The sequence below is a fragment of the Lathyrus oleraceus genome, chromosome 3 (assembly GCF_024323335.1).
Source record: "Lathyrus oleraceus cultivar Zhongwan6 chromosome 3, CAAS_Psat_ZW6_1.0, whole genome shotgun sequence".
Taxonomy (NCBI): Eukaryota; Viridiplantae; Streptophyta; class Magnoliopsida; order Fabales; family Fabaceae; genus Lathyrus; species Lathyrus oleraceus.
In genome coordinates, this window is record NC_066581.1 from 68,206,640 (window position 1) to 68,233,001 (window position 26,362).

General features: G+C 35.4%; 1 protein-coding gene and 1 long non-coding RNA gene across 2 annotated transcripts; both read right to left on the reverse strand.

Moving 5' to 3' along the window:
- Positions 1-2,870: 2,870 nt before the first annotated feature.
- Positions 2,871-14,947, reverse strand: LOC127132582 (uncharacterized). Its single transcript, XM_051061539.1, has 3 exons — positions 14,732-14,947; positions 14,503-14,577; positions 2,871-3,276 (listed from the first exon to the last, which is right to left on the reverse strand). Exons 1-3 carry the CDS (start codon positions 14,855-14,857, stop codon positions 3,115-3,117), a joined length of 363 nt encoding a protein of 120 aa, XP_050917496.1. The 5' UTR covers positions 14,858-14,947; the 3' UTR covers positions 2,871-3,114.
- A 6,231-nt stretch (positions 14,948-21,178) lies between these two features.
- LOC127132583 (uncharacterized) lies at positions 21,179-22,313 on the reverse strand. Its single transcript, XR_007806781.1, has 2 exons — positions 21,760-22,313; positions 21,179-21,523 (listed from the first exon to the last, which is right to left on the reverse strand). It is a non-coding gene; the product is annotated as an uncharacterized LOC127132583 (long non-coding RNA).
- Positions 22,314-26,362: the final 4,049 nt, after the last annotated feature.

Below are 26,362 nucleotides of genomic sequence, written 5' to 3' on the forward strand. Positions count from 1 at the left end.
TATTTTTGTTAAACATGGTGATCGGCTTATTCCTAGTGAGAGCATGATAAACATCCTTGTTATCAATTTGCAAGTGAATTTTTCAGTATCCACTATCATAGGCAGGTGAAGACCAATTTGTATTGCTTTCAGCTCAGACTCAAGAGTTGAAGCTATTCCCATTCTGTGGGAAAAACCTCCACGCCAAGCTCCTGAGTTAAGCCCCTGCACCCTGCTTCCTTGTTCTTCTTGACAACTCCATTAGTATTCAGCGTAAACCATGCTTCGTTGGGAGGTGTCCACTTGATCATTTGTATGACTTTCCGCAGTTGAGTAACCTTCTTTAACAGAGAACAACTCTCTTTGTACCGAGCCACTTCTCTACAGATGTTGTTCTTCAAGTTGTAAGGCATTACATAGTCTTTATTGTGTTTCCTCTGATTCTTCTGGTACCAAAACTTATGGCTGCTCCAATATTTATCTGTTATGCCTGAAAGGTTGATAAAAATCCAATCCTGCAGGTTACAGTTGAAAAATATTTGCAAGTATTGATCCTCCACTAGTTCACACCAGATGGTTTTCACATGTCACGAAGCACGTGAATAACGGATTCCTCTTCACCATAACAATCATTGCAGAATTGCGAATTTAAGTTCCTTATATAGAGCCATTGGTTGGTTATTAAGCTATTGTTTTTCACCAACCAAACAAAGGTTCTAACTCTCTCAGGAACATCCAGCTTCCAGATTTTAATCCAATCCTGAGTTATCACCAAGGTCTTTACATCTTATTAACTCATAAGCACTTGTGATGGAGAACAAACTTGAATGGTTCCCTTTCCAAATGCAGATATCAACACCTCTCTCCTGATTAGGAGGCTTTTCAGTCAAGATAACATCTACTATATTTTGAGGGAAAGTTCTGTTAAGCATTTCCAAGTTCCAATCACGCCTATCATCAAGGAGATCCTTAACATGCTCCATGTGGTTATCCTCGGTGTTGCTTGTTTCAAACACTTCCAACGTATTTTCGGTTGGAATCCAAGCATCCTTTCAAACATTGACTCTCTGTCCGTTTCCAACTCTCCACTGCACCATATTGTTCACCTCAGGCCAGATATTTTCTATTGATTTCCATAAGCTAGAATCATAGGCCTTGGTTGCCAGATCAATGAGACTTCCATCTTTTCTTCCATATTTTCCCTGCAGGACTTGGCACCACACAGAATTATCACCACTTCTTAAACTCCATCCAAGTTTGAAGAGACGCGCCTTGTTCATGTCAGTAAGGTTTCTTATTTCTAATCCTCCCATATTCTTAGGCTTAGTAATATTGTCCCAGCTAACTGTATGAGCTTTCTTATCGGCTTCAAAATCTCCCCAAATAAAGGACCTTTGAATCTTCTGAATCTCTTTCAGACTATCTTTTGGCAGGGTACTGGTCATCATAGAATAAGTGGGGGTGGCTTCGATAACTGTTTTAGCTAGAGTGACTCTCCCAGCAAATGACTGATGATCACTTTTCCAGGCTTCCAACTTTGCCTTAACCTGATCAATAATGTATTGATAATCTCCTCTCATAGGCGATCTGCCCGATAAAGGGATTCCAAGGTACTCTCCAAGATCTTTTGTTTCCTTGAAACTAGAAGCATGAACCAGTTGCCTTTTTGTATGCTCCGCAGTGTTCTTTGAAAAGAAAATTTCAGTTTTGTCATTGTTTATTCTTTGCATTTATGTTTCACATTAATGATAGGCAGTAACTTTTTGAAAACTCCATAGCCTATTGCCTCCCTCCTTTTTGTAAGGTAAAAAAAACTTTTCCTCACTATTTGGTGATAATTTATTTTGTTGTTCTGCAACCTAGTTCAAATCATGAAATGATTGTTAAGTTATCAAGATTTTTTGCCCCAAGCAAATAAATTCTCAAAGACTGTATTTTAGTTTTACACAACATGAGCTACTCTTATACTAACGAATTGATGTGTTTTGAGTTTTAAAAGTGGAAATCGTGAAGCATTAATAATCCAAACCTGTCATGCTTCGGTGGTTAATAGCAGTGTCCCCGTTTATAAGAGAACGAAAGAGCTGGTGCTGCTATTTTGTTCTAATTAATGAATTGGATGTTATATTAAACAATGCCAAGGCTAGGAAACATATATAAACCTATAGTTCTTATCGGCAAAGGGAATATTAGTTTCTTACTTTCTTTCCCTCCCTCTATTGAGTTACTAATATTTTTGTGATACTGTTTAACATATCAACTCAATGTTAAACAAAATTTCCTGGTTTAATTTCTTAAATAAAAAATAACTCAAACAAAATTTAATTCCTTCATACAAAAACATTGTGACTATGTGCATGTGTAGTCGAGTAAAAAAAATGTTTCTATACAGTATTGTGTGTGTATGTACAAAATTCTTGCACGTCGCTATCAACTACTTATGTGACAAGTATTTTTACATCCAAAAACTCTACAAGGGAAAATAAAACTCTCGATGATAACACCATTTTCTGTGTAATTGCTTTGCAGTGATGGTGTTTTTTTTTCAATCAAGCAAACCAAGGAGACAGTACATGATGCTTGGAAAAAGTAGCCGGAAACAGTTTTATATGAAAAGCTCCCTATAAAGACCAAGAAAAAGAATAGGAACCTGGTGATTTCTGCTTTTCATTCCCTGCGCGTGTTGAACAGAGAATCTTGATTCAAAGTGCTAGCAATTTAACAAATAAACTGCCACCGGAGGAATGCTCTTGTGATAGCAACCATCGTGGCAGGATATCGCAGTACCCAACTACTCTTCACCCTGTCATTGAAGTGCCAAACATGGTATGGTTTGAGGGTCAAAATCTTCACTTTTGCAAGCAATGAAATTTGTGTTGTAGGAAAGGGTATAAACAAGAGTTACATGTTGATTGAGAATTTGAGATATGTAAAAATGTTACAACATAATCATTGGTTGAGAAGATACTTCAAATTCCAACAGTAGCATGTCAACAACTCAACATTCCACCTCCTTCATTAAGAAAGGATGATCATTGTTTGCCATTACAGAGATAATCGGCACTCCACAGACACACGTTACAAAGAAGTATAAGAAATAACAAGAAAATGACAGACAGCTGATCAACAGAATACTTAATCAAGCAAACTACAGCTGAACCGGCCATTTGAGAGAGATAGCTTCTCCGCTTTTGTGACCATGTCTAGAGGCAGAGGGATGAAGCTTCGAGATGGTCCATAAAAATGAGGGAAGCTATTTGAACCGTCAACAACTTCATACACCAAACCATCGCCAAGCTGAGGAAATATCAAAGCAGAAGAAAAAATATTACTTTACTATTAGCAAGACAATAGAGTTACCTCATAATAAATAACTATGCTTTGTTTATTTATTTGATTCTATTTCATTGAATTACTAATGAAAGTACTTTCATCAAAAAACCTCAATTTTCCAACGGTAATTACTAATCAGATCAGATTCTTGTAGCAAGCGACAACCAAAAAAATATACACTTCTAGATAATCACCTCAGAACAATTATCCACCAACCAATTTATGATTTATATCTTCCTACAAATAATCACGGTACCTCGTTGTAATGACAGTAAAATCTAGGTAACAGTAGTCAGAGAATAATATCAAAATGGATGGATAGAGAAATAGATGCAGTACGATTCATATAAGTTTTCTTAAAGGGAAAGAAATACAATGGGTAAGAGAAGGGTTTGCATGTGGTGAATAAGAGGTGAATAAGAGAGAGAGGGAGAGAATATCTCATACAAATTCACACTCACACACTTAGAGCTACCCACTACTAATATGCTCTCACTCACTAACAAACTGGGTCCACATTGGATGCTTCTTTTTTATTCTATTGCTGCGCCTTATTTTCTTATCCTTTGCCACGTCATCATCCAATTCCTCATTCTCACCCATAACATTACCCTCCCCTTCAAGAGCAATCTTGTCCTCAAGATTGAGGTTCGGGTAGCTCTGTAGCATTTCTTCACTATCTTCCCAAGTTGCTTCCTGCTTTGGAATATCTTTCCATTTCACCAACACTTGGTCCACCACTTGTACTCCTTTATGAATGCTTCGAGTACGCAACACAGCCTCTGGTTGAATCACCGGTCCTTCTTCCACTGTAATTAATGGCAACGGCAAGTATGGTACAGCAGTGAGGCCTTTGAACACTTTCAATTGGGATACATGAAATACCGGATGTATACGAGCTGTCTCGGGCAATTGGAGCTTATAAGCTACAGCACCAATTTTGGCAATGATAGTAAAGGGGCCAAAATACCGCATCCCTAACTTATTGTTCTTTCGTAAAGCTACCGAGGATTGTCGATATGGTTGCAACTTGACTAAAACTTGATCACCAATCTCCAAAGAAACATTGCTTCTTTTCTTATCAGCATTGACTTTCATCACCTGTTGAGCTCTCCTCAAATTCTCTTTCAACTCAAGTAGAATTTTGTCCCTTTCAATTAACTGTTGTTGCAGGTCTACCGGATCAGCAGTGTTAACGGTGTAACGAATTAGCATAGGAGGATCTCTCCCATATAAAGCTTTGAATGGAGAGATTCCTAAACTTGAATGCAACGCCGTATTATACCACAGTTCCGCCCAAGAGAGAGCTTTGGACCATGTCTTTGGATTCTTGAACGAAAAACACCACAAATACATTTCTAAACACTTATTGACAGCCTCGGATTGTCCATCCGTTTGAGGATGATACGCGGAGCTCATCGCTAATGTCGTGCCCTGTAATTGGAATAATTGCTGCCAAAATTGACTAGTGAATACTTTATCTCTGTCAGACACTATTGATTTAGGCATTCCATGTAATTTAACCACATTATGCATAAATGTCTCAGCAACCGTCTTACTAGAATAATCTGATTTCAAGGGTATGAAATTAGCATACTTACTTCGTCTGTCAACTACCATCATTATAACAGTAAAACCAGAAGAAGGAGGTAAGCCGGTAATAAAATCCATTGCGATATCTTCCCAAACTTGTTCCGGAATCGGCAATGGTTGCAACAGACCAGCATAAGGCTTATTGACAGACTTCGCCTGTTGACAGATGATACAAGCTGCAATGAATTTCTGCACATGTTGTCGCATATTAGGCCAATAAAACTGAGATACAACTCTTGCAAGAGTTCTGGTCACTCCTGCGTGTCCCCCTATAGGTGTGTCATGATATTCTGTGAGAATTTTGTGAATCAAACTACTCTCAACCGGGACTACCAATATGTGTTTCCAATACAATAAACCATCTTTCACCGCATAATTACCATTGTTCACAGTATTGTTAAGGCATTGTTGAACAATTAATTGCAAATGCTCATCTTCCACAATTGCTTTCTTTAATTCATCAAAAAACTCACATTGTGGTGATGATAATGACAAGGACATCATTCTAGATAAAGCATCTGCAGCTTGATTATCCTTCCCTGGCTTGTATTCGATTTGGAAGTCAAAGCCAATGAATTTATGAAGCCAAGCTTGCTGCTCAGGGGTTTGAAGAGATTGATCTAACAGACTTTTCAAGCTCTTCTGGTCTGTTCGCAGGATGAATTTGTGACCTAGAAGATAGTGTCGGAACTTAGCTAATGCCGCTGTGATAGCATAAAATTCTCGCGAACGCCGATTGTAGCTGCATTCGCGGATTCATCTTCTTAGAAAAGAAAGCTATGGGATGCCCTCCTTGACTTAGGACTGCTCCCACTCCTGTACCAGAAGCATCTGTCTCAAGGATAAACACTTGCGAAAAATATGGCAACACTAATTAAGGAGCTGAGGTGATTGCTCTTTTTAACTGCTCAAAAGCTTTTTGTGTATTTTCATCCCACATAAAAGCATCCTTCTTCAAAAGATTAGTGAGAGGGCCGGCTATGGTCGCATAAGACTTAATAAATCGTCTATAATATCCGGTGAGCCCAAGGAAACCTCGTAGCTGTTTCAAATTTGTTGGTATCATCCAATCTAACACCGCTTGGACCTTTGTTCTATCCATTGATACTCCAGCACCAGAAACTATGTGACCAAGATACTCTACTTCAGTTAAGTCAAATGAACATTTGGAGAGTTTTGCATAGAACACATTTTGACTTAAGATCTGAAACACGGTTTCTACACGTTGCAAATGTGCATGCCATGGAGGGCTATATATTAGGATGTCATCAAAGAAAACAAGAACACACTTCCTTAACAATGGTTGGAAAAGCTGATTCATAAGCCTTTGGAATGTAGCTGGGGCGTTGGTAAGCCCGAACGGCATCACTAACCACTCATAATGGCCTTGATGCGTTCTAAAAGCTGTTTTCTGTCTGTCCTCTTGCTTAAGAAGTATCTGATGATAACCAGAACGAAGATCCAGCTTAGAAAAATATTTTGCTCCATATAACTCATCAAGTAATTCATCCACAGTAGGCATGGGAAAACTGTCCTTGATAGTTATAGCATTCAAAGCCCTATAATTTGTACAACATCTCCAAGTGCCATCTTTCTTCTTCACTAGGATAATTGGGGATGAAAAGGGACTAAGACTTGGTTGGATGATACCTTCTTCAAGCATGTCCTGCATCATCTGTTCAATTTGTTGTTTTTGACTATGTGGATATCTATAGGGTCTCACCTTAACAGGTTGTGCTCCCTCTTTCAATAATATCTCATGACTCAATCCTCTCGTGGGAGGTAGTCCTTTAGGTATTTGAAATATCTCTCGGTATGTATGCAACAGTGTACTCATTTCAGAATCCAGATCAACGGTTCTGCCATCCCAATTATCCTCTATAACAACAGGATCGATCTTTTGGATAGTAAATAACTCACTAATTGCATTCATCTGGTTTAGTCTCTTGAAAATATGCAGTTGTGCCATGACCGGTTTGTTCCCAATTTCACCTTGCAATGTGACAAACTTTCCATCAAGGTAAAATTTTAACATAGATGTAGCATAGTCAGCTACATGAGGTCCCAATGAAGCTAACCATGGGGCACCTAAGATGACATCCGCCCCTGCTACAGGCAAGAGATAAGCAGGAACAGGAACCTCAATGCCCTGTATCTTCAGAGGCAGTTTCTTGACCACACCTTCGGTCTGCATGTTCTGTCCATTTCCAACCAGAACCTTGCACCCTTTAGTTGGTTCCACATCTAAATTTAAGCACTTAACAATACGTGGTTGAATAAAGTTGTCTGAACTTCCTCCATCAAGCAGAATCGAGACACAGATAAGACCAATATAGCCCTTAAATCGGATAACACTCATTCCTGTAGCTCCATGGAAAGCATTAAAAGATAAGTGATGCTCTGTCACCTCTTCCGACTCGGTTGTATTAGTTATATCTTCTGAGGAAGATGAATTGAGATATTCAGTATCATCATGCAACTCCAATAACATCAAATGCTTGTTTGGGCACTTATGTGAAAAAGAGAATTTGTCATCGCAAAAGTAGCACAATCCTTTCTCCCTTCTCAATTGCATTTCTGCTGGAGAAATTCTTTTGATTGCAGGGTTCTTTTGGAATTGGCTCATAGGTCTAGTAGGTGGTGGGGGAAGTAATGGTGGATTGGTTGCTTTTTCGGTAATTTGTGTTTGGTCATTTCTGGTTGGATTGAAGTGAGTTCTATTTTGGGTATAAACTGATTTCTGTGGAGCAGATACAGATTTCTGAACAGACAATTTTTTCTCAAATAACTTGGCAATAGACACGGCCTTCACAATTGAAATAGGACAATGCAACATAACATCTCTGCGAATTTCCTCTTTCAATCCACTTACAAAACAATCAATTAATGCATCATTACTTAATCCATAAACACGATTGGACAAAGCAGTGAATTCAAGGTAATAATCATTAACAGATTTTGTTTGTTGCAGTTTAAACAGCGATGCTCTTGGGCAATCATAAATTGAGGGACCAAAATCTAGTTCAAGAGCTCGTGTAAAATCATGCCATGATTGAAATGGTTGAGATCTCGTAACCATTTGGAACCACGGAACAACTTCTTGTTCTAGGTGAACAGAAGCGATAATCAATCTCTCTGGATCTGGAGTATGATAATAACCAAAAAATTGTTCAGCCTTAAAAATCCAATCGAGTACATTCTTACCATTAAGCCTTGGAAATTCCAGCTTGATGTTGCGAACATGAAATGGAGGTGGTGGAGCAGCAGTTCTCGATGATGATGAGTGAGAGATGGTTGATGTCTGAGACGCTGAGTTCGTGCTTCCATGGGTAACCATTGAGAGCTTACATCTGTTTCAGCATCATTTCCATTGATTTTGACAGCTCCGCAAAACGTGACTCCGATGATAACTGCATCGTCTCCATTCTCGCAAAGCGAGCTGCATTTGATTGTTCGTTCTTCTCCAGAACTTTGCCTTGGCGTTTAACCTCAGCTGCAAGCTCCTTCATGCAGGTGTTGTCGGCCATGGATGGAATGAAAGCACCAGTGTAATGGCAGTAAAATCTAGGTAACAGTAGTCAGAGAATAATATCAAAATGGATGGATAGAGAAAGAGATGCAGTACGATTCATATAAGTTTTCTTAAAGGGAAAGAAATACAATGGGTAAGAGAAGGGTTTGCATGTGGTGAATAAGAGAGAGAGGGAAAGAATATCTCATACAAATTCACACCCACACACTTAGAGCTACCCACTACTAATATGCTCTCACTCACTAACAAACTGGGTCCACATTGGATGCTTCTTTTTTATTCTATTGCTGCGCCTTATTTTCTTATCCTTTGCCACGTCATCATCCAATTCCTCATTCTCACCCATAACACTCGTCTTCAATTTTTATTAGAAAATCCAACTGTAATCCGTTTTCTGTTATAGATTGTTAGAATTGTTTCTTCATTAAGGTTTGTTTGGATGAACTTAATTAAGCTTATCTACTTCCATAAGTTTTGTGACACTGGTTGGGAGAATGTTATGAGTGAGACAAGTCCAATTGATACAAGTGAGGTGAATGAAGAATGGAATGATGACTTGGCAAAGGAGAAGGCAGTGAGACGCAGCAAGAGAAGCAAGGGAGAGCATCCAATGTGGACCCAGTTTGTTAGGAATTGAGATAATATTAATAGTGGGGTAGCTATTAGAGTGGTGTGAATTTGTATGAGAACATTCTCTCTCTCTTATCTCTCTGATTCACCACACATTTGGAATATTGTACTATTTCCGTTATTTCCCTTTTACCCATTGTATTTCTTCCCTGCTCAGATTTGCAGTGGAATTCATATTTCAATTTCACTATCCATACTCAGCCTTCCTTGCTGCTATTTTACTTGTTCCCATTGCACTGCCATTACACTGGTGCTTTCATTGAATCCATGGCCGACAACACCAGAATGAAGGAGCTTGCAGCTGAGGTACGACGCCAAGGTGAAGTCCTGGAGCAGAACGAAAGCATCAATGCTGCTCGTTTTGAGCGAATGGAGACGATGCAGCAGGCATCGGAGTCACGATTTGCAGAGCTATCCACATCGATGGAGATGATGCTGAAACAAATGCAAGCTATAGTCGTCACCCATGGAAGCACGAACTCAGGGACTCATTTATCATCGTCGGGGAATGCTTATACACCACCTCCTTTTCATGTTTGCAACATCAAGCTGGAGTTTCCAAGGTTTAATGGTAAGAATGTTTTAGATTGGATTTTCAAGGCTGAACAATTTTTTTGGCTATTATCATACCCCAGACCCGGAGAGATTGATTATTGCTTCAGTTCATCTTGAACACGAAGTTGTTCCGTGGTTCCAAATGGTTACTAGATCTCAACCATTTCAATCATGGAACGATTTTACAAGAGCTCTTGAATTGGACTTTGGGCCCTCAATTTATGATTGTCCGAGAGCATCTTTGTTTAAATTGCAACAAACAAAAGCTGTTAATGATTATTATCTGGAATTTACTGCATTGTCCAATCGTGTTTATGGCTTAAGTAATGATGCATTAATTGATTGGTTTGTAAGTGGATTGAAAGAGGAAATTCGTAGAGATGTTATGCTGCATTGTCCTATTTCAATTGTGAAAGCTGTGTCTATTGCCAAGTTATTTGAGGAAAAATTGGCTGCTAAGAATATTGTGTCTGTTCCACAAAAATCATCTTACCACCAAAATAGAACTCACTTCAATCCAACAAGAAATGACCAAACACAAGCTACCGAAAAAGCCCCCAACCCACCCTTACTTCCAACACCTCCTACTAGACCTATGAGCCAACTCCAAAAGAATCCTGCAATCAAAAGGATTTCTCCAGCTGAGATGCAGTTAAGAAGAGAGAAAGGTTTGTGTTACTTTTGCGATGATAAATTCTCTTTCTCACATAAGTGCCCAAACAAACAATTGATGTTATTAGAGCTGCATGATGATCCCGATACCCTTATTTCAACTAGCTCAGCAGCCATAAATCTTACAGCAGATAATGAAGAAATGACAGAGCATCATTTATCTCTTAATGCTTTACATGGAGCTACAGGAATGGGTGTTATCAGATTTAAAGGTTATATTGGTCCTATTAGTGTTTCTATCTTGCTTGATGGAGGAAGTTCCGACAGCTTTATTCAGCCACGTATTGTACATTGCTTAAATCTAGCTGTGGAACCAACTAAAGGGTGCAAGGTCCTGGTGGGTAATGGACAAAATATGAAGACTGAAGGTGTGGTCAAGAGCCTGTCTATGAAGATACAGGGCATTGAGATTACTGTGCCTGCATATCTCTTGCCGATAGCAGGGGCTGATGTCATATTAGGAGCACCATGGTTGGCTTTATTAGGACCGCATGTAGCTGACTATGCTACATCTATGTTAAAATTTTATTTAGATGGGAAGTTTGTCACATTGCAAGGTGAAGAGAGCAACAAACCGATAGTAACTCAGCTGAATCTCTTCAAGAGATTACACCAGATGGATGCAATTAGTGAGTTGTTCACTATTCAAAAGATCGATCCAGCGGTTTTAGGGGACAATTGGAATGACAGAACAATTAATCTTGAACCTGAAATGAGTACATTGTTGCATACATACAAGGAGATTTTTCAAATACCTAAAGGATTACCTCCCAAGAGAGAATTGACTCATGACATATTATTGAAAGAGGGAGCACAACCTGTGAAGGTAAGACCATATAGATATCCTCATAGTCAGAAACAACAAATTGAAAAACTGGTGCAAGACATGCTTGAAGAAGGCATAATCCAACCAAGTCTAAGTCCATTTTCATCTCCAATTATCTTAGTGAAAAAGAAAGATGGCACTTGGAGATGTTGTACGGATTATAGAGCTTTAAATGCCATAACTATCAAGGACGGTTTTCCCATGCCTACTATGGATGAACTACTTGATGAGTTACACGGAGCAAAGTTTTTTTCGAAACTTGATCTTCGTTCGGGTTATCATCAGATTCTTCTCAAGCAAGAGGACAGGCAGAAAACGGCTTTTAGAAATCATCAAGGCCATTACGAGTGGTTAGTGATGCCTTTCGGACTCACAAACACACCAGCTACATTCCAAAGACTTATGAATCAGCTATTCCAACCGTTGTTAAGAAAATGCGTTCTCGTTTTCTTTGACGATATTCTAGTGTATAGCCCTTCATGGCAGTCACATTTGCAACATGTAGAAATTGTGTTCCAAATTCTAAGTCAGAATATGCTGTTCGCCAAGTTATCCAAATGCTCATTTGGTTTATTCGAAGTGGAATACCTCGGTCACATCGTTTCTGGGGCTGGTGTATCAATGGTTAGCACAAAGGATCAAGTTGTGCTAGATTGGCTTATTCCAACAAACTTGAAACAGTTGCGCGGATTTCTTGGCCTCACCGGTTATTATCGAAGATTTATCAAGTCTTATGCAACCATAGTCGGTCCCCTCACTAATCTGTTAAAGAAAGACGCCTTTAGGTGGGATGAAAACATTCAAAGAGCTTTTGAGCAATTAAAAACGGCAATCACTTCCGCACCTGTGTTAGTGTTACCAGATTTCTCCCAAGAGTTTATCCTTGAGACAGATGCTTCGGGTACAGGGGTGGGAGCAGTACTAAGCCAAAAAGGACATCCCATCGCCTTCTTTTCGAAGAAATTGACTTCACGAATGCAGCTTCAATCAGCCTATACACGTGAATTTTATGCTATTACAGTAGCATTAGCTAAGTTCCGGCACTATTTACTGGGTCATAAATTCATCCTGCGAACAGACCAAAAGAGCTTGAAAAGTTTGTTAGATCCATCCCTCCAAACTCCTGAGCAGCAAGCTTGGCTTCATAAATTCATTGGATTTGATTTCCGCATCGAATATAGGCCAGGCAAGGATAATCAAGCAGCTGATGCATTATCCAGAATGATGTCGTTATCCTTATCAGCACCGGAGTGTGAGTTTTTAGAGGAATTAAAGCAAGAAATTGCTGAGGATGAACATTTACCGTTAATAGTACAACAATGCCTTGATAATTCGGTGATCAATGATAACTATTCGGTGAAAGATGGATTATTGTATTGGAAACACAGATTGGTAATTCCTGTTGAGAGTAGCTTGATTCAAAACATTCTCAAAGAGTATCATGACACACCTATAGGGGGACACGCGGGAGTGACCAGAACTCTTGCAAGGGTGGCGTCTCAGTTTTATTGGCCTAATATGCGACAACATGTGCAGAAATCCATTGAAGCTTGTATCATCTGTCAACAAGCTAAGTCTGTTAATACTCCTTATGCAGGCCTGTTGCAACCATTGCCAATTCCTGAACAGGTTTGGGAAGATATCGCAATGGATTTTATTACGGGCTTACCTCCGTCTTGATCATGGTAGTAGTGGACAGATTAAGTAAGTATGCTCATTTCATGCCCTTGAAATCTGATTACCCTAGTAAAACAGTTGCTGAGGCATTTATGCATAATGTGGTTAAACTACATGGAATGCCTAAGTCAATAGTGTCTGACAGAAATAAGGTATTCACTAGTAAATTTTTGCAGCATCTCTTTCAATTACAGGGCACAACTTTAGCGATGAGTTCCGCTTATCACCCCCAAACGGATGGACAATCCGAAGCTGTCAATAAGTGCTTAGAAATATATTTGAGGTGTTTTTCTTTCAAGAATCCAAAGGCATGGTCAAAAGCTCTCACGTGGGCGGAACTGCGGTATAATACGGCGTTGCATTCAAGCTTAGGGATGTCTCCATTCAAAGCTTTATACGGGCGGGAACCTCCTAGGCTAACTCGTTACAACACTACCAATGTTGATCCAATGGAGCTGCAGCAACAGTTATTGGAAAGAGATAGAATTTTAGCTGAATTGAAAGAGAATTTGGGGGAGCTCAACAGGTGATGAAGGTCAATGCTGATAAGAAACGAAGCAATGTTTCTTTGGAGATTGGTGATCAAGTTTTGGTTAAGTTGCAACCCTATAGGCAGTCTTCTGTAGCATTGCGGAAGAACAATAAGCTAGGGATGAGGTACTTTGGTCCATTCAGCATCATTGACAAAATTGGTGCGGTTGCTTATAAACTTCAACTACCTGAGACAGCCCGTATTCATCCTATCTTTCATGTCTCGCAATTGAAAGTGTTCAAAGGACTCACTGCTGTACCATACTTGCCATTACCCTTAACTACAGTGGAAGAAGGTCCCGTCATTCAACCTGCAGTTGTGTTGAGTACTAGAAGCATTCTTAAAGGTGCCCAAGTGGTGGAACAATTGTTGGTGAAATGGAGTGATATGCCAAGTCATGAAGCAACTTGGGAAGACAAAGAAGATATGCTGCAGAGTTACCCGAACTTCAATCTTGAGGACAAGATTGCTCTTGAAGGGGAGGGTAATGTTATGAATGAGACAAGTCCAATTGATACAAGTGAGGTGAATGAAGAATGGAATGATGACGTGGCAAAGGAGAAGGCAGTGAGACGCAGCAAGAGAAGCGAGGGAGAGCATCCAATGTGGACCCAGTTTGTTAGGAATTGAGATAATATTAATAGTGGGGTAGCTATTAGAGTGGTGTGAATTTGTATGAGAACATTCTCTCTCTCTTATCTGTATGATTCACCACACATTTGGAATATTGTACTATTTCCGTTATTTCTCTTTTACCCATTGTATTTCTTCCTGCTCAGATTTACAGTGGAATTCATATTTCAATTTCACTATCCATACTCAGCCTTCCTTGCTACTATTTTACTTGTTCCCATTGCACTGCCATTAGAGAGAATTAATCAAAACAGCTTACAACATTTTTCATAAATTGTTTCAAAAAAAATTTTATAAACAGCTTATAACGTATAAAAAACAATTTAAATTTATTTTATCTTTCTATATAAGAATAGCTTATGCGAACGCGCTTATTTTAATAAGCACTTGTGCTATAAGCCGCAGATAAGTTGTTTATCCAAAGAAGCCCGAAGTTGCTGAACCAGCCTATATAATGATTATATGAACAATTGAAATTTCATACGCACTAAGTTTCACTAAATGTGATTTTATGAGTTGAAACAAAGTAATTGCAAAAACCTTGTTAGGATCGATTTGAAGCAGGTAGAGTTCATCTTTAGAATTCAAGAAAAAACGATCCAGTGTTGATCGAACCTGCAATATTGTTATAATCGTTATGATAGAATCGTATGATATTAGCATAGCAGCAATCAAAACACAAAAATGATTGAAGAAATTCACAATTCAGAATCTCAATTGAATCGGGAAAAACAGTGAAATCGAAATGCTTCAAAAACATGAAATTAACCTGATGGAGTTTGCTGAGATGGATGAATCGAGAAGACTTGTCAAGCTCCCTGCCGAAAGTGGAACCATTTCTCTGCAATTCCTCCCACTCCTTAGCGACGCTGATTCTGTACACGAAATCACTCATCTTCCACAACGCCACAAATTTTTAACAAGTATACGTTCGCCCAACAAGTCACCAAAGTTATCATTTTTACTTCTTTTTTTTAACATTTCATATCGAACAAAGAAAAATAAAGTGTGAAAATTATTTGGATTAATACACCTTTAGTCCTCCTATTTTCTCTTTTTTTCAATTTAGATTTTTTTTTAAAATCTGAAAACTTTAGTTTTTTTTTTTTAAGTTTTCTTTTCAATTTTAATCCCCATCCTATATAAGTGTCAATTTCCATGACATAACATATGAATCGATTAATAGAAAAAAACAATTTTCACATTATCAATAATTATTTTTTATTTAAATAATATATAAAAAATTTAAATAAATAAATTAAATCTTCATATCTTTATTTTCATAAATCAATTTTTCATATATTTCATCCCGTTGAATTGTAATTCTTTGTGTTGAAATAGGTTGCTCGACAGAAACAAAGAAGTGTAGAATCACCTAATGTATTAAGTTGTATTAATGTGTCGAAGTGGCGAAGCATGTTACTTCACACAGGATTTCGATTTAGACTTATTTTTTAGTATTATTAACTATTTTGGACTTTTATAGTTTTGGGTTTTGGCTTAGGGAGTAAGTTAACCTAAATTTATAAATAGATTTATTCTTGTATGAAGAGAATAGAGAACTCATAATATTGTATTCATAGAATTTTGCAGTTGCAAAGTGAATAAAGAAGATTTTCATAGGTTGTGGGCAGAGAGAAACTTTGTAGAAAATATTTTTCTTCTTTAACATTTTTTTCTTTCTTTTTGAATCGTTCTTTTCTTTTCATTGTCATTGTGTGGATGATAATAATCTTGTTCATCAAGATTGATAGAAATTCTCCATAGGTTGTAGTGGATTTCCAACATCTGATATCAAGAGCTCCGGTTTAAGCGATTTGTGGGAAGAAAGTCACGATGTCAATGAATCATCCAAACAAACATTTTCCAGCGAATCTTTCGATTCTCGAGAAAAATAATTATGAGAATTGGTGCAAGCAGATGAAGGTTGTGTTATGTTATCAAGATCTTTGGGATCTTGTGAAGGAAGGAGTAACAACGCTTGCAAAAAATGTAAAGGATCAAGAAAGGGTTGCACATAAAGAATTGAAAAAAAATTATAAACCTCTCTTTATAATCCATCAATGTGTGGATTCAGATAACTTTGAAAATGTTAGTGATGTAGAGTCAACAAAAGAAGCATGGGAAATTCTGGGTAATTCCTTTGGAGGTGCGGAGAAGGTGAAAGAAACTCACAAAAGAACGTATGAATTGCTTCAGATGGAAGACAATGAAAGCATAATTGATTTATTCACTAAGGTTACGAAATTGGTGAATCAAATCAAGGTATGTGGAGAAGTGTTGACATCAAGATCTATTGTTGGAAAGATCTTGAGGTCGTTGGCTCCAAAGTTCGACCATGTGGTAGTAGATATAGATGAGTCAAAAGATTTGTCAAAACTGACAAAGGAAGAGCTTCGAGGGACGTTTAAATCTCATGAACAAATAATGGCGTAAAGAGTTGCAAGAAAGTATAGTGATATGGTTTTTCAGGCGCAATCAACAAAAGAAAGGAAAAGCAAAGGAAGTTGGAATGACAACAAAGGTAGAGGAGACTACAACAATTCGACTAGTCAAAATCAGCAAGAAGGAAACTGGTTGAATCATAGAAAACCCTAGAACCAAGGCAACCAAAAAGGTGGTGTTGTAGGTAGAGGAAAAGGTGGTGGTCAAAAGTCATACAAGAGTCACATTCAGTATTACAATTGTCATAAGCATGGTCAATATTCTAGTGATTGTCCAGAAAAGCAGAAGAGTCAAGAAACTTATGTGACGCTTACGAAACATGAAGAAGAAGAGATGTTGTTAATGGTTACAGTAAGAGATGAAGAAAGATTCAAGGACCAATGGTACTTGGACTCAAGATGCTCATCACACATGTCTAGAAGAAAAGACTGGTTTGTCAACATAAAACCCTCAATGAAGAACATAGTGAAATTTGCAAATGACAATACTCTAGCAGTTGAAGGTATTGGTAGGGATGTGCATGGATTCCATTTAATATGAACCAATCCATTTTTATGGTTATGGTTTATAAACCAAACCACTTCTCACAAAAACCAATTTAAAATTCCAAATCGATTCTAAATTGGTTCCGAACCGGTTTAAAACCGGTTTCAAATGGGAATTGATTTTAATCAAAATTATTTAATTTAATTTAAATTTTTATTTTCTTTAAATTAATATTAATTTTTAAATTTAAAAATATAAACAAATTTTATGAGGTTTTAAAATATTTTTTCTTTTAAAATTTAAAAAACATACAAAAAATAATTTTTTTAAGAAAAAAAATAAAAAATATTCAAATATATATATATATATAAAAATTGAAAATAATCAAATTATATTCTGAAAATGAAAAAAATATCTTAAAAAACAAATTATTCCGAAAAATAAAAAATAACTGAAAAAAATTTATTTAAAAAAAATAAATAATTGAAAATAAAAAAATTTTGAAAGTAAAAAATAATTACTATTATGAAATTATAATTTTTTTTTCTGAAAATAAATAAAAAATTTATTCTGAAAATTTGAAAAAATAACCTTTTTGAAAATTAAAAAAATTATCCAAAAATAAATTTTTTTACTGAAAAAAATACAAAATATTTTTGATAATTTTTTTATTTATTTAGAAGAAAATAATAATTTTATTTGAAAAAAAAATATCAAATATAATTTTTCCGAATATAATATTTTCGTGAAAAGAAAAATAAAATTCTGAATTTTATTTTTAAAATATTTTTTTTATGAAATTTAAAAAGTTTTAAAATATAAAATTAATTTATAATGTGATAAAACATGAAAATAGACAAATATAAAAATTTAACGAATAGTAAAATTTAGATATTCAATAACAAAACCAAATTTTTATAATGGGTACCAGTTTATATTTGGATAACAAAATGAATATCCAAATTTAGCATTTGGTTTGGTTTTTTCAAAGTGGAACAATTTGAATACCAATTTGGTTATGAATAACCGTTTTTTTTGCACACATCTAGGTATTGGTGATGTTCTGATTATGAGGAAAAATTGCAAGAGGTCAGTAATTTCAAATGTGTTGTGCATACCAGGCATGAAAAGTAATTTTCTTAACATAAGGCAGTAAGTCGAAAAGAATTACAAGGTGTCGATCGAAGACAAGCTGATGAGAGTTTTCGAATCAAATGGAATGTTGATCTTGAAGGCTCCAATGTCTCATAATAGAACCTTCAAGATTGAGCTAAATGTGATGGAACATAAGTTCCTTGCAACAGCAGCCAATAGAGATGAATGGATATGACATTATAGACTTAGTCATCTCAATTTCAAAGACATCAGAGATTTGAAGAGGAGAAATATGGTTTCAGGATTACCAAAAATAGACATTCCAAACGAAGTGTGTGAAGAATGTGTACAGGCGAAGCAGCACAAGAACAACTTCAGTAAGGATGCAGGAAGCAGTTCAAAGGCAAATCTTGAAGTCATATACTCTGATGTATGTGGTCTTATCCAGGTGGATTCGATTTGAGGTGAAAAATACTTTGTTACATGCATAGATGATTTCAGTCGGAAACTGTGGGCTTACCTGATCAAGAAGAAAAGTGAAGTGATCGAGGTATTTGCCAAGTTTAAATTTATAGTCGAAAGACAAAGCAGTCAAAAGCTCAAGATTCTGAGGACTGATGGTGGTGGAGAATATGTGTCGAAATACTTCGACGCATTATGTGTGAAAGAATGGATTGTGCATGAGGTGGTGTCACCCTACACTTCACAGCAAAATGGAGTCGCAAAAAGGAAGAATAGAACCATCATGAATATGGTGATAAGTATGTTGAAAGGAAAACATCTACCCAAAGAATTATGGGGAGAAGTTGTGTCGACTGCAACATATATCCTGAACAGATGTTCAACGAAGAAGCTAAAAGGAATCACGCCAGAAGAATGTTGGTTTGGTGTCAAGCCTAGCTTGAGTCATCTGAAGGTGTTTGGATCTATAACACATAGACATGTGTCAGATCATTTGAGAAGAAAACTTGATGACAAGTCGAGTCGGATGATCCTGATAGTATATCATTCGACTAGAGGATACAAGTTGTTCGGCCTAGTGAACAAGCAAGTGGTGATTAGCAGGGACGTGATCATAGATGAGCTTAAGGAATGAGATTGAACTGGGAATGTTAAGAAGGATTCAGTGAGAATCTTATATGATGAACCAGCTAGTGAAGTCGAAAGAGAAGTTCGACAAGAAGTGAGAGGTGAAGTAGGCATAATCAGACCTCAAAGAATAAGACACGGGACTTCAAGGTTACAAGAATGTGTGATTACATCAGATGATATGGTCAATGAAAAAGGTGGGTTGGTACACTATGCTTTCTACCCAGATGTCGAACCGGTCAATGCAGTTGAGGCATTGAAAGTTTCGAAGTGGGTGAAAGTAATGAATGAAGAACTGAAGTCAATCGAAGTCAATAACACTTGGTCATTTGTTGAATCGCCCCAAGACAAGAAGGCAATCAATGTGAAGTGGGTATACAAGGTGAAGTTGAATCCCAAAGGAGAAGTGTCTCAACACAAGGCAAGACTTGTGATGAAAGGAATTCTTCAGAAAGAAGGAATCGACTTCGACGAAGTTTTTGCACCTGTTGCTAGGATTAAAACAATCAAGTTGGTTGTTAGTCTAGCAAATATGAACAACTGACAGCTGTGTCATATGGATGTGAAATGTGTATTCTTAAATGGCTCCTTAAAAGAAGAATTTTATGTTGAACAACCAGGTGGGTTTGTGAAACAAGGTGAAGAAAGAAAGGTGTACAGGCTCCATAAAATCCTGTACGGACTTAAAAAAGCTCCAAGAGCTTGGAACAAGAAGATAGACGGATTTCTAAGGGAGAAGGAATTTGTGAAGTGCACAACTGAATATGGAGTATATGTAAGAAGAAACAAGAGTGAATTGCTTATACTATGTCTCCATGTCGATGACTTGTTGATAATAGGTAGCTGCAAGAAGGAGATCGAAGATTTCAAAGGTGATCTCAATAAGGAATTCGAAATGTCAGATTTGGGTGACATCTCATATTTCCTTGGTATCGAATTCTACAAGAGTGGTAGAGGTTTGATGATGCATCAAAGAAGGTATGCAGGAAAAATACTCAAGAGATTTGAGATGCTAGATTACAACCCAACTTCGACTCCAGCTGAGCCCAGATTACAACTGTCAAAAGATTCATATTCAGATGATGTCGACCTAACCCAATATAGAAGACTTAATGGGTAATTTCGATACCTTTGCCACACAAGGCTTGACTTATCATACAATGTAGGTATGGTGAGTAGATTCATGCTGAAGCCAAAGGTATCACATCTAGCAGCGAGGAAGAGGATACTAAGGTATATGAAAGGAACTCTCGATTATGGCATTTTGTTTCCTGTAGCTGATGAAGGAAAAGAATGCAAACTAGTGGGATACATCAACTCAAGTTGGTGTAGTGATGCTGAGGATCGAAAATCCACAACTGGCTATGTGTTTATGCTAGGTGGTGCACCAGTTTCTTGGAGTTCGAGAAAGAAATCAGTAGTGGCATTATCGTCGTGCGAAGCAGAATACATAGTTGCTTCCATTTGTGCATGTAAAGCAACATGGATGGTGAATCTGGTCGAAGAGATAACAACAATGAGTCATGGAGCAATTACCATGAAGATCGACAGCATGTCAGTTATCAATCTAGCGAAGAATCCGATAGCACATGGTCGAAGCAATCACATCGAAATGAGGTTCAATTATCTTCGAGAACGGGTAGCAGATGAGAAGATGATTTTATAACACTGTAGAACTAAGAGTCGGATTACAGACATCATGACGAAGGGAGTACAAGTCAAAGTGCTCAGAAGACTAAGAGCTATGGTGAATGTAGATAGATTAGACACAATGAATTAGGTGGTGTATTGAATTATAACTCCTTGTTTTAAAGTAGGTTGCTCAACAGAAGCAAGTAAGTGTCGAATCACCTAGTATGTCGAGTTGTATTAGTGTGTCGAAGTGTCGAAGCATGTTGCTTCATGTATGATTTTGACTTAGGCCATTTTTTTAGTAGTGTTATCTATTTTGGACTTTAATAGTTTTGGGCTTTGACTTAGGGAGTAAGCTAACATAAACCTATAAATAGAGGGAGTAACCCTTATTCTTATATGAAGAGAAAAGAAAACTCATAACATTGTATTCACAGAATTTTGCAGTTTTTGGTGGGCAGAGAGAAACTCTGTAGAAATATTATTATTCTCCAACGTTTTTTTTCTTTCTCAATCGTTCTTTTCTTTTCATTGTCATTGTGTGGGTGATAACAATCTTGTTCAATAAGATTGATAGAAATTCTCCATAGGTTATGGTGGATTTCCAACACATCCCTTTATTTTTCCAAAATTTTTACACAAATCTTCATAAATCAAATCTTCAATCCCTTGATTTTTTCACAAAGTGGAATGTGAAGGAGGAAAGGGGAGTACATTCTTTCTATCATATGTTGCTACAAAGAAAACACATAGTATTTATATAATGGCAGCTCCATCATTATTACTCTCTTCCTCCTCATCAATTCAATCACATCTAAAAAAATAAAAAATCTCAAATCAACAACACACACCATCTCAAACAAAATATAAAGAGGAGAAAAACAAGAGAACAAAACAAGTATCAAAAAGAAATACAAATCATCTCAATGATTTCTTCTTAGACTCAAATAACATACGGTAACAACCAAATATGAAGAAACATTACATCAAAAAACTAGAACAAAAACCCTTTGTTGGGTTTCAAGAATCTTTCTATAAAAGTTGATTTACCTCAGCGGCGACACAACACCACCGTAAAACCGGGCCACCGCGCAGTTGCACAACACCATCACAAAATCGGATTGCCGCACAACCACACAACAACACCGTGAAATCGGACACCACAAGTTCCTCAACCACGCACATAGCCATCACCACCGTACACCGCCATTATGTGGGTGTTCTTTGATCTGAAGCGGAGGGAGTAGGGTTAGATTTCGATTTCCCTTTCACTTTCCGATACCACCCACACAATTGTAGTTCCACCATGATAAACCCTTTTTCCCTCTTCTTCATTTCAGACAATGGAAACAAGAAGCTAAACCCAATCAAGAATCATACAACTACAAGAATCTAAAAAAAATTGGGTAAAGTGGGATGAAGAGAAATCAATGGGTTTTTTTGTACAAATCTACAGGTGTTGGAGGATTTAATTTTGAGTAGGTTTGAATTAAGAAAGAACTGAAAATAGAAGAGATGAAAATTGATTTTGATTTGGTGTTGTTTCATGTAGTTCAATTTAAGTAATTTTTTTAAAATTTAAAATAATAATAATATTATTAAAAAAAAAATTATACATGTGGCATAATCATTATTAATGAAAATGACATGACATTGACACGTCAGCAAACATAGCGCCACATCATTAAAATTAAATTTCAAATTGGAGAGGGGGCTGAAATTCATCCCAAAATTAAAAAAGAATTAAAATTCGTGTTTTTTAAAATAAAGTGATCAAAACTAAAAAAGACAAAATAGGGGGACTAAATTTGCAATTAAGCCAAATTATTTTTTATTAAAGATATTGAAAAATATATTTAAAAATATAAAAAAAAAACTAGTGGAATACCCGTGCTTTCACACGGATATGATACAGTCATTTTTTCCGAAATATAATAAAAATGAAATTAAAAAATTGAATTGTTCAACCAAAAAAGGTTATTATTTTTAAAAGAGATAATAAATCAATGCCTATAATTCTTTTCAAATATAAAAATATTTGAATCAATCATATATATATTTTTATATAAATATTATTTTTGTTTTGACATTATTTAAAAAAATATTAGAATCAATAGTGAATTTTTTCTATTATTATTTAATATTTTTGACTTGTAACTTCATATTCTCGTTATAATTATTTAAATACTTTTCCATCTTAGTCCATAATTTTTTAAAAATGGTCCATGACAAGTTTAAAAAAAACAAATAGCCCAATATCCATTAAAAAACCAATGACCTATCTCTCATTCTCTCTCACTCCTTGGGGACGTCTTGCTCACAATGTCCATTCACTCTTGCATACGTCTTGCTCGTGATGGTCACTCTCAAATAAAATCAGACAAAACACGACGAAGTTATGCACGACGGCGCCACCACGCAAGACAAAATCACACACAACGAAACTCTTATTCCTTTTCAGTGTTCAACGACTCTCTCTCAGTCTCGAGATACCTCTTTTTCTATTTAACTTGATGGATTCAATTCCTTGCATATAAACATCATTTGTGGCTGAAAACACAAATAAATCAAAAGCCTTATGATGTAGTTCTTCTTGTCTTTTATATTCTTGAGATTTTTTATTTATTTAAAGTGTTGATGTCTATTAATATTTGTTTATTTTTTCAGCCTGCATTGTGAAAATATATGTTGAAATCCAAAGTTTGGTTAGTTTGCATATTAGTTTTGATTTCAAAGTTCGGTTAGTTTGCATATCAGTTTATGATTTCAATGTTATTTTCAATTTGTATTTTGCACATCCTCATCAAAAGTTTATATATATATATATATATATATATATATATATATATATATATATATATATATATATATATATATATATATATATATATATATATATATATATATATAATATATATATATATATATATATATATATATATATATATATATATATCAATTTCGACATGTTTGATTTCAAAGTTTGGTTAGTTTGATTAGTTTGTATATTTTTTATCAGTTTGCATATTTTTTGTTTGATAAGTATGCATATGTTTGAAATCTTGAAATTATATATTATTGGTGAAATTTATTGTGTTTTAGGACTTAGTTTGTATATGGATTTCTTAGCTCCAATTGATGAGGGTGTAGATTTAGACCTAATTGTTGAATAAAACTGTGAATCGGTGGAACCTAATAATAATATATTAGGGAAACCTAGTAAAATAAAAAACATTAAGAGAAAACTGAAATCACATATAGGGGTGTGCATGGTTCACCAAATCATGTGAACCAACCTTATTTTATGATTTAGGTTTATAAACCAAATCATTTATAGGAAAAACCAATTTAATAATTGAAAGTGGTTCCAAGTCGGTTCAAAACCAGTTTAAAATCAGTTTTAACCATAAACCAGTTTTAATTATAAATCAGTTTTTCAAAGGATTCTTCATAAAATTCATTTATTTTTGTATTTTTAGAGGAAACAATTATTTTTTAGTGTGATTGTGGTGTGATTCAATATAAATTGAATACTTTAAATGAATCAAAACAATTTTTTTTAATAAAACTAAAATATATCTCAAATCAATAAAAAGATATTGTAATGTAAAAAAAAAAATTAACAATAAATGAATGGATTTCTTTTCAATATCAATAATATTTCTTCTTCTAGAAATATTGTTATTTGATATATTACTTCTTAATATCAATTGTTTACTTGTACATTCAAAGTTTAACATTTTTATCAATGGATTTCAATTTTATGTTGGCACCTTACCTCAATTATATTATATTTTTTTCCACATCACATACCTCACATACATGCGTCATAAATAAATTTCAATCTAATGAATATACTCTCCTTTACATTTTATTATTATTAATGTTTTAAATAAAATTCATATCTATCGGTATTACAAAGATGGATGGTTGGAGTAATAGTTTTTCTTAAAAATAAATTGGTGAAGAAATAATTTTTTTTTAAAAGTATTAGTTTTATATACGTTTAAAAAGAAAGTGTTTTGTAAAAAATTCATAAATTTAAATTTACTAAGTAACTTAAATTAAAAATAAATAAATAGTAAAATATGTACTCTTTTTTTTTATCTTTTTATCTTTATTTATAAATTTCTCTTTTATGGAATTAATTTTAAATTTTAATAAAATAAATTTATAAATTTGTATATTAGTCTGATAGCGGGACAATACTTATAACATAACCATATACAAATTTAAAAGAAAAGGTAATTATAATGGTACAAGCCCACACAAGTTAACTTAAAGTAACTTTATAAATATGGACTTTTTGGGTTTTTACTGGTTTTAAAAACTAAATACCCATATACTACTTTAACATGAAAAATGGTAATGGTTGAGTTTTGTAAAAAATAATTTGGATTATTTAAAACTGGTTTACGGATTTTATTAAATGGTTCTTGTAAACCGGTTTTTTTGCACATCCCTAATCATATCATAGATGTGGAAGTATTTTACTATTATAGAAGGATTGGATAGTGAGGGAAGGCAAATAGCAAAAGGCAATGCATGTGGTTTCATCATATGTATGTGAAGGAAAACGATATGGGACAACTTCTCTAAAATGTCATCTTGATGTTTGTAAGAAAGTTAATTTTGGATATGTTGGTCAGATGATGTTAGACATGTAAGGAAAGTTAAAATCATTAAAGGTTAATAATTTGATATCTCGTGAATGTGTGCTCGACTAATTATCAAGCAGGATCTTTCTTTTATATATTGCTGAGTTTGATGAGCTTACAACTTGACTTCAGTACTTGAATCCTGATTACATTCTTATCACTAAAAATACCGCCAAGGCTTATGTTGCTAGAATATACAATAGGGAAAAGAAAAAGATTAAGATAGAAATGACCAACACTCATTGTAGGATTTCTTTAACTTCTGATTTATGGACATCACTTAATATTGATGGCTATACTACTTTAATTGCTCATTATATTGATAAAAATTGAAAGTTAAATAGTAAAATCCTCAACTTTTGTCACATGCCTCCTCCTCAAACTGGTTTTGAGTCGTGTAAAAGAACATCTGAGTTTTTGACTGATTGGGGAGTAGAGAAGAATATTTTAGCATTACTTTGGACAATGCTTCTGCAAATGATGTCATGCAGCAAACTTTGAAGAGTTAACTAGTCTTGCAAAATTTGTTGTTATGTAAATGGGAGTTCTTTCATGTCCATTGTTCTGCACATATCTTAAATCTAATGTGTATGAGGGACATAAAGTAGCTTCAGGTGCTTTGTAAAAGATTAGGGAAAACATCAAACATGTGAAGGGTTCGGAGAGTAGGATGGTAAAATTTAAGTAATGTATTGATATGGTTTGTAACATTGATGTATGAAGTGGATTGATTATAGATATATCTACAAAGATGGAATTCAACACATTTGATGCTTAAAAATGTTCTTAAGTATCAATGTGCATTTGGAAACCTTCATTGTTATGATGCAAATTATATAAGTAATCTTTCAAAGGAAGAGCTGGTGAGACTTGAAAAAAATGACCAGGTTCTTGTTGCCATTTTATAAAATTATCAATTTGATGTCCAAAACAAGCTATCCCACTTCCAATTTGCACTTCTTACAAATTTAGAAAAATCACTGTCTTTTGATAGA

Excerpts from the sequence above, each read along its gene's own strand:
- LOC127132582 (XM_051061539.1), bottom strand. The coding sequence starts at position 14,857 with ATGAGTGATTTCGTGTACAGAATCAGCGTCGCTAAGGAGTGGGAGGAA. Across the intron at positions 14,578-14,731 it reads ATCTCAGCAAACTCCATCAG|GTTCGATCAACACTGGATCG; the intron begins GTTAATTTCATG and ends ACAATATTGCAG. Across the intron at positions 3,277-14,502 it reads TTCAAATCGATCCTAACAAG|CTTGGCGATGGTTTGGTGTA; the intron begins GTTTTTGCAATT and ends ATATTTCCTCAG.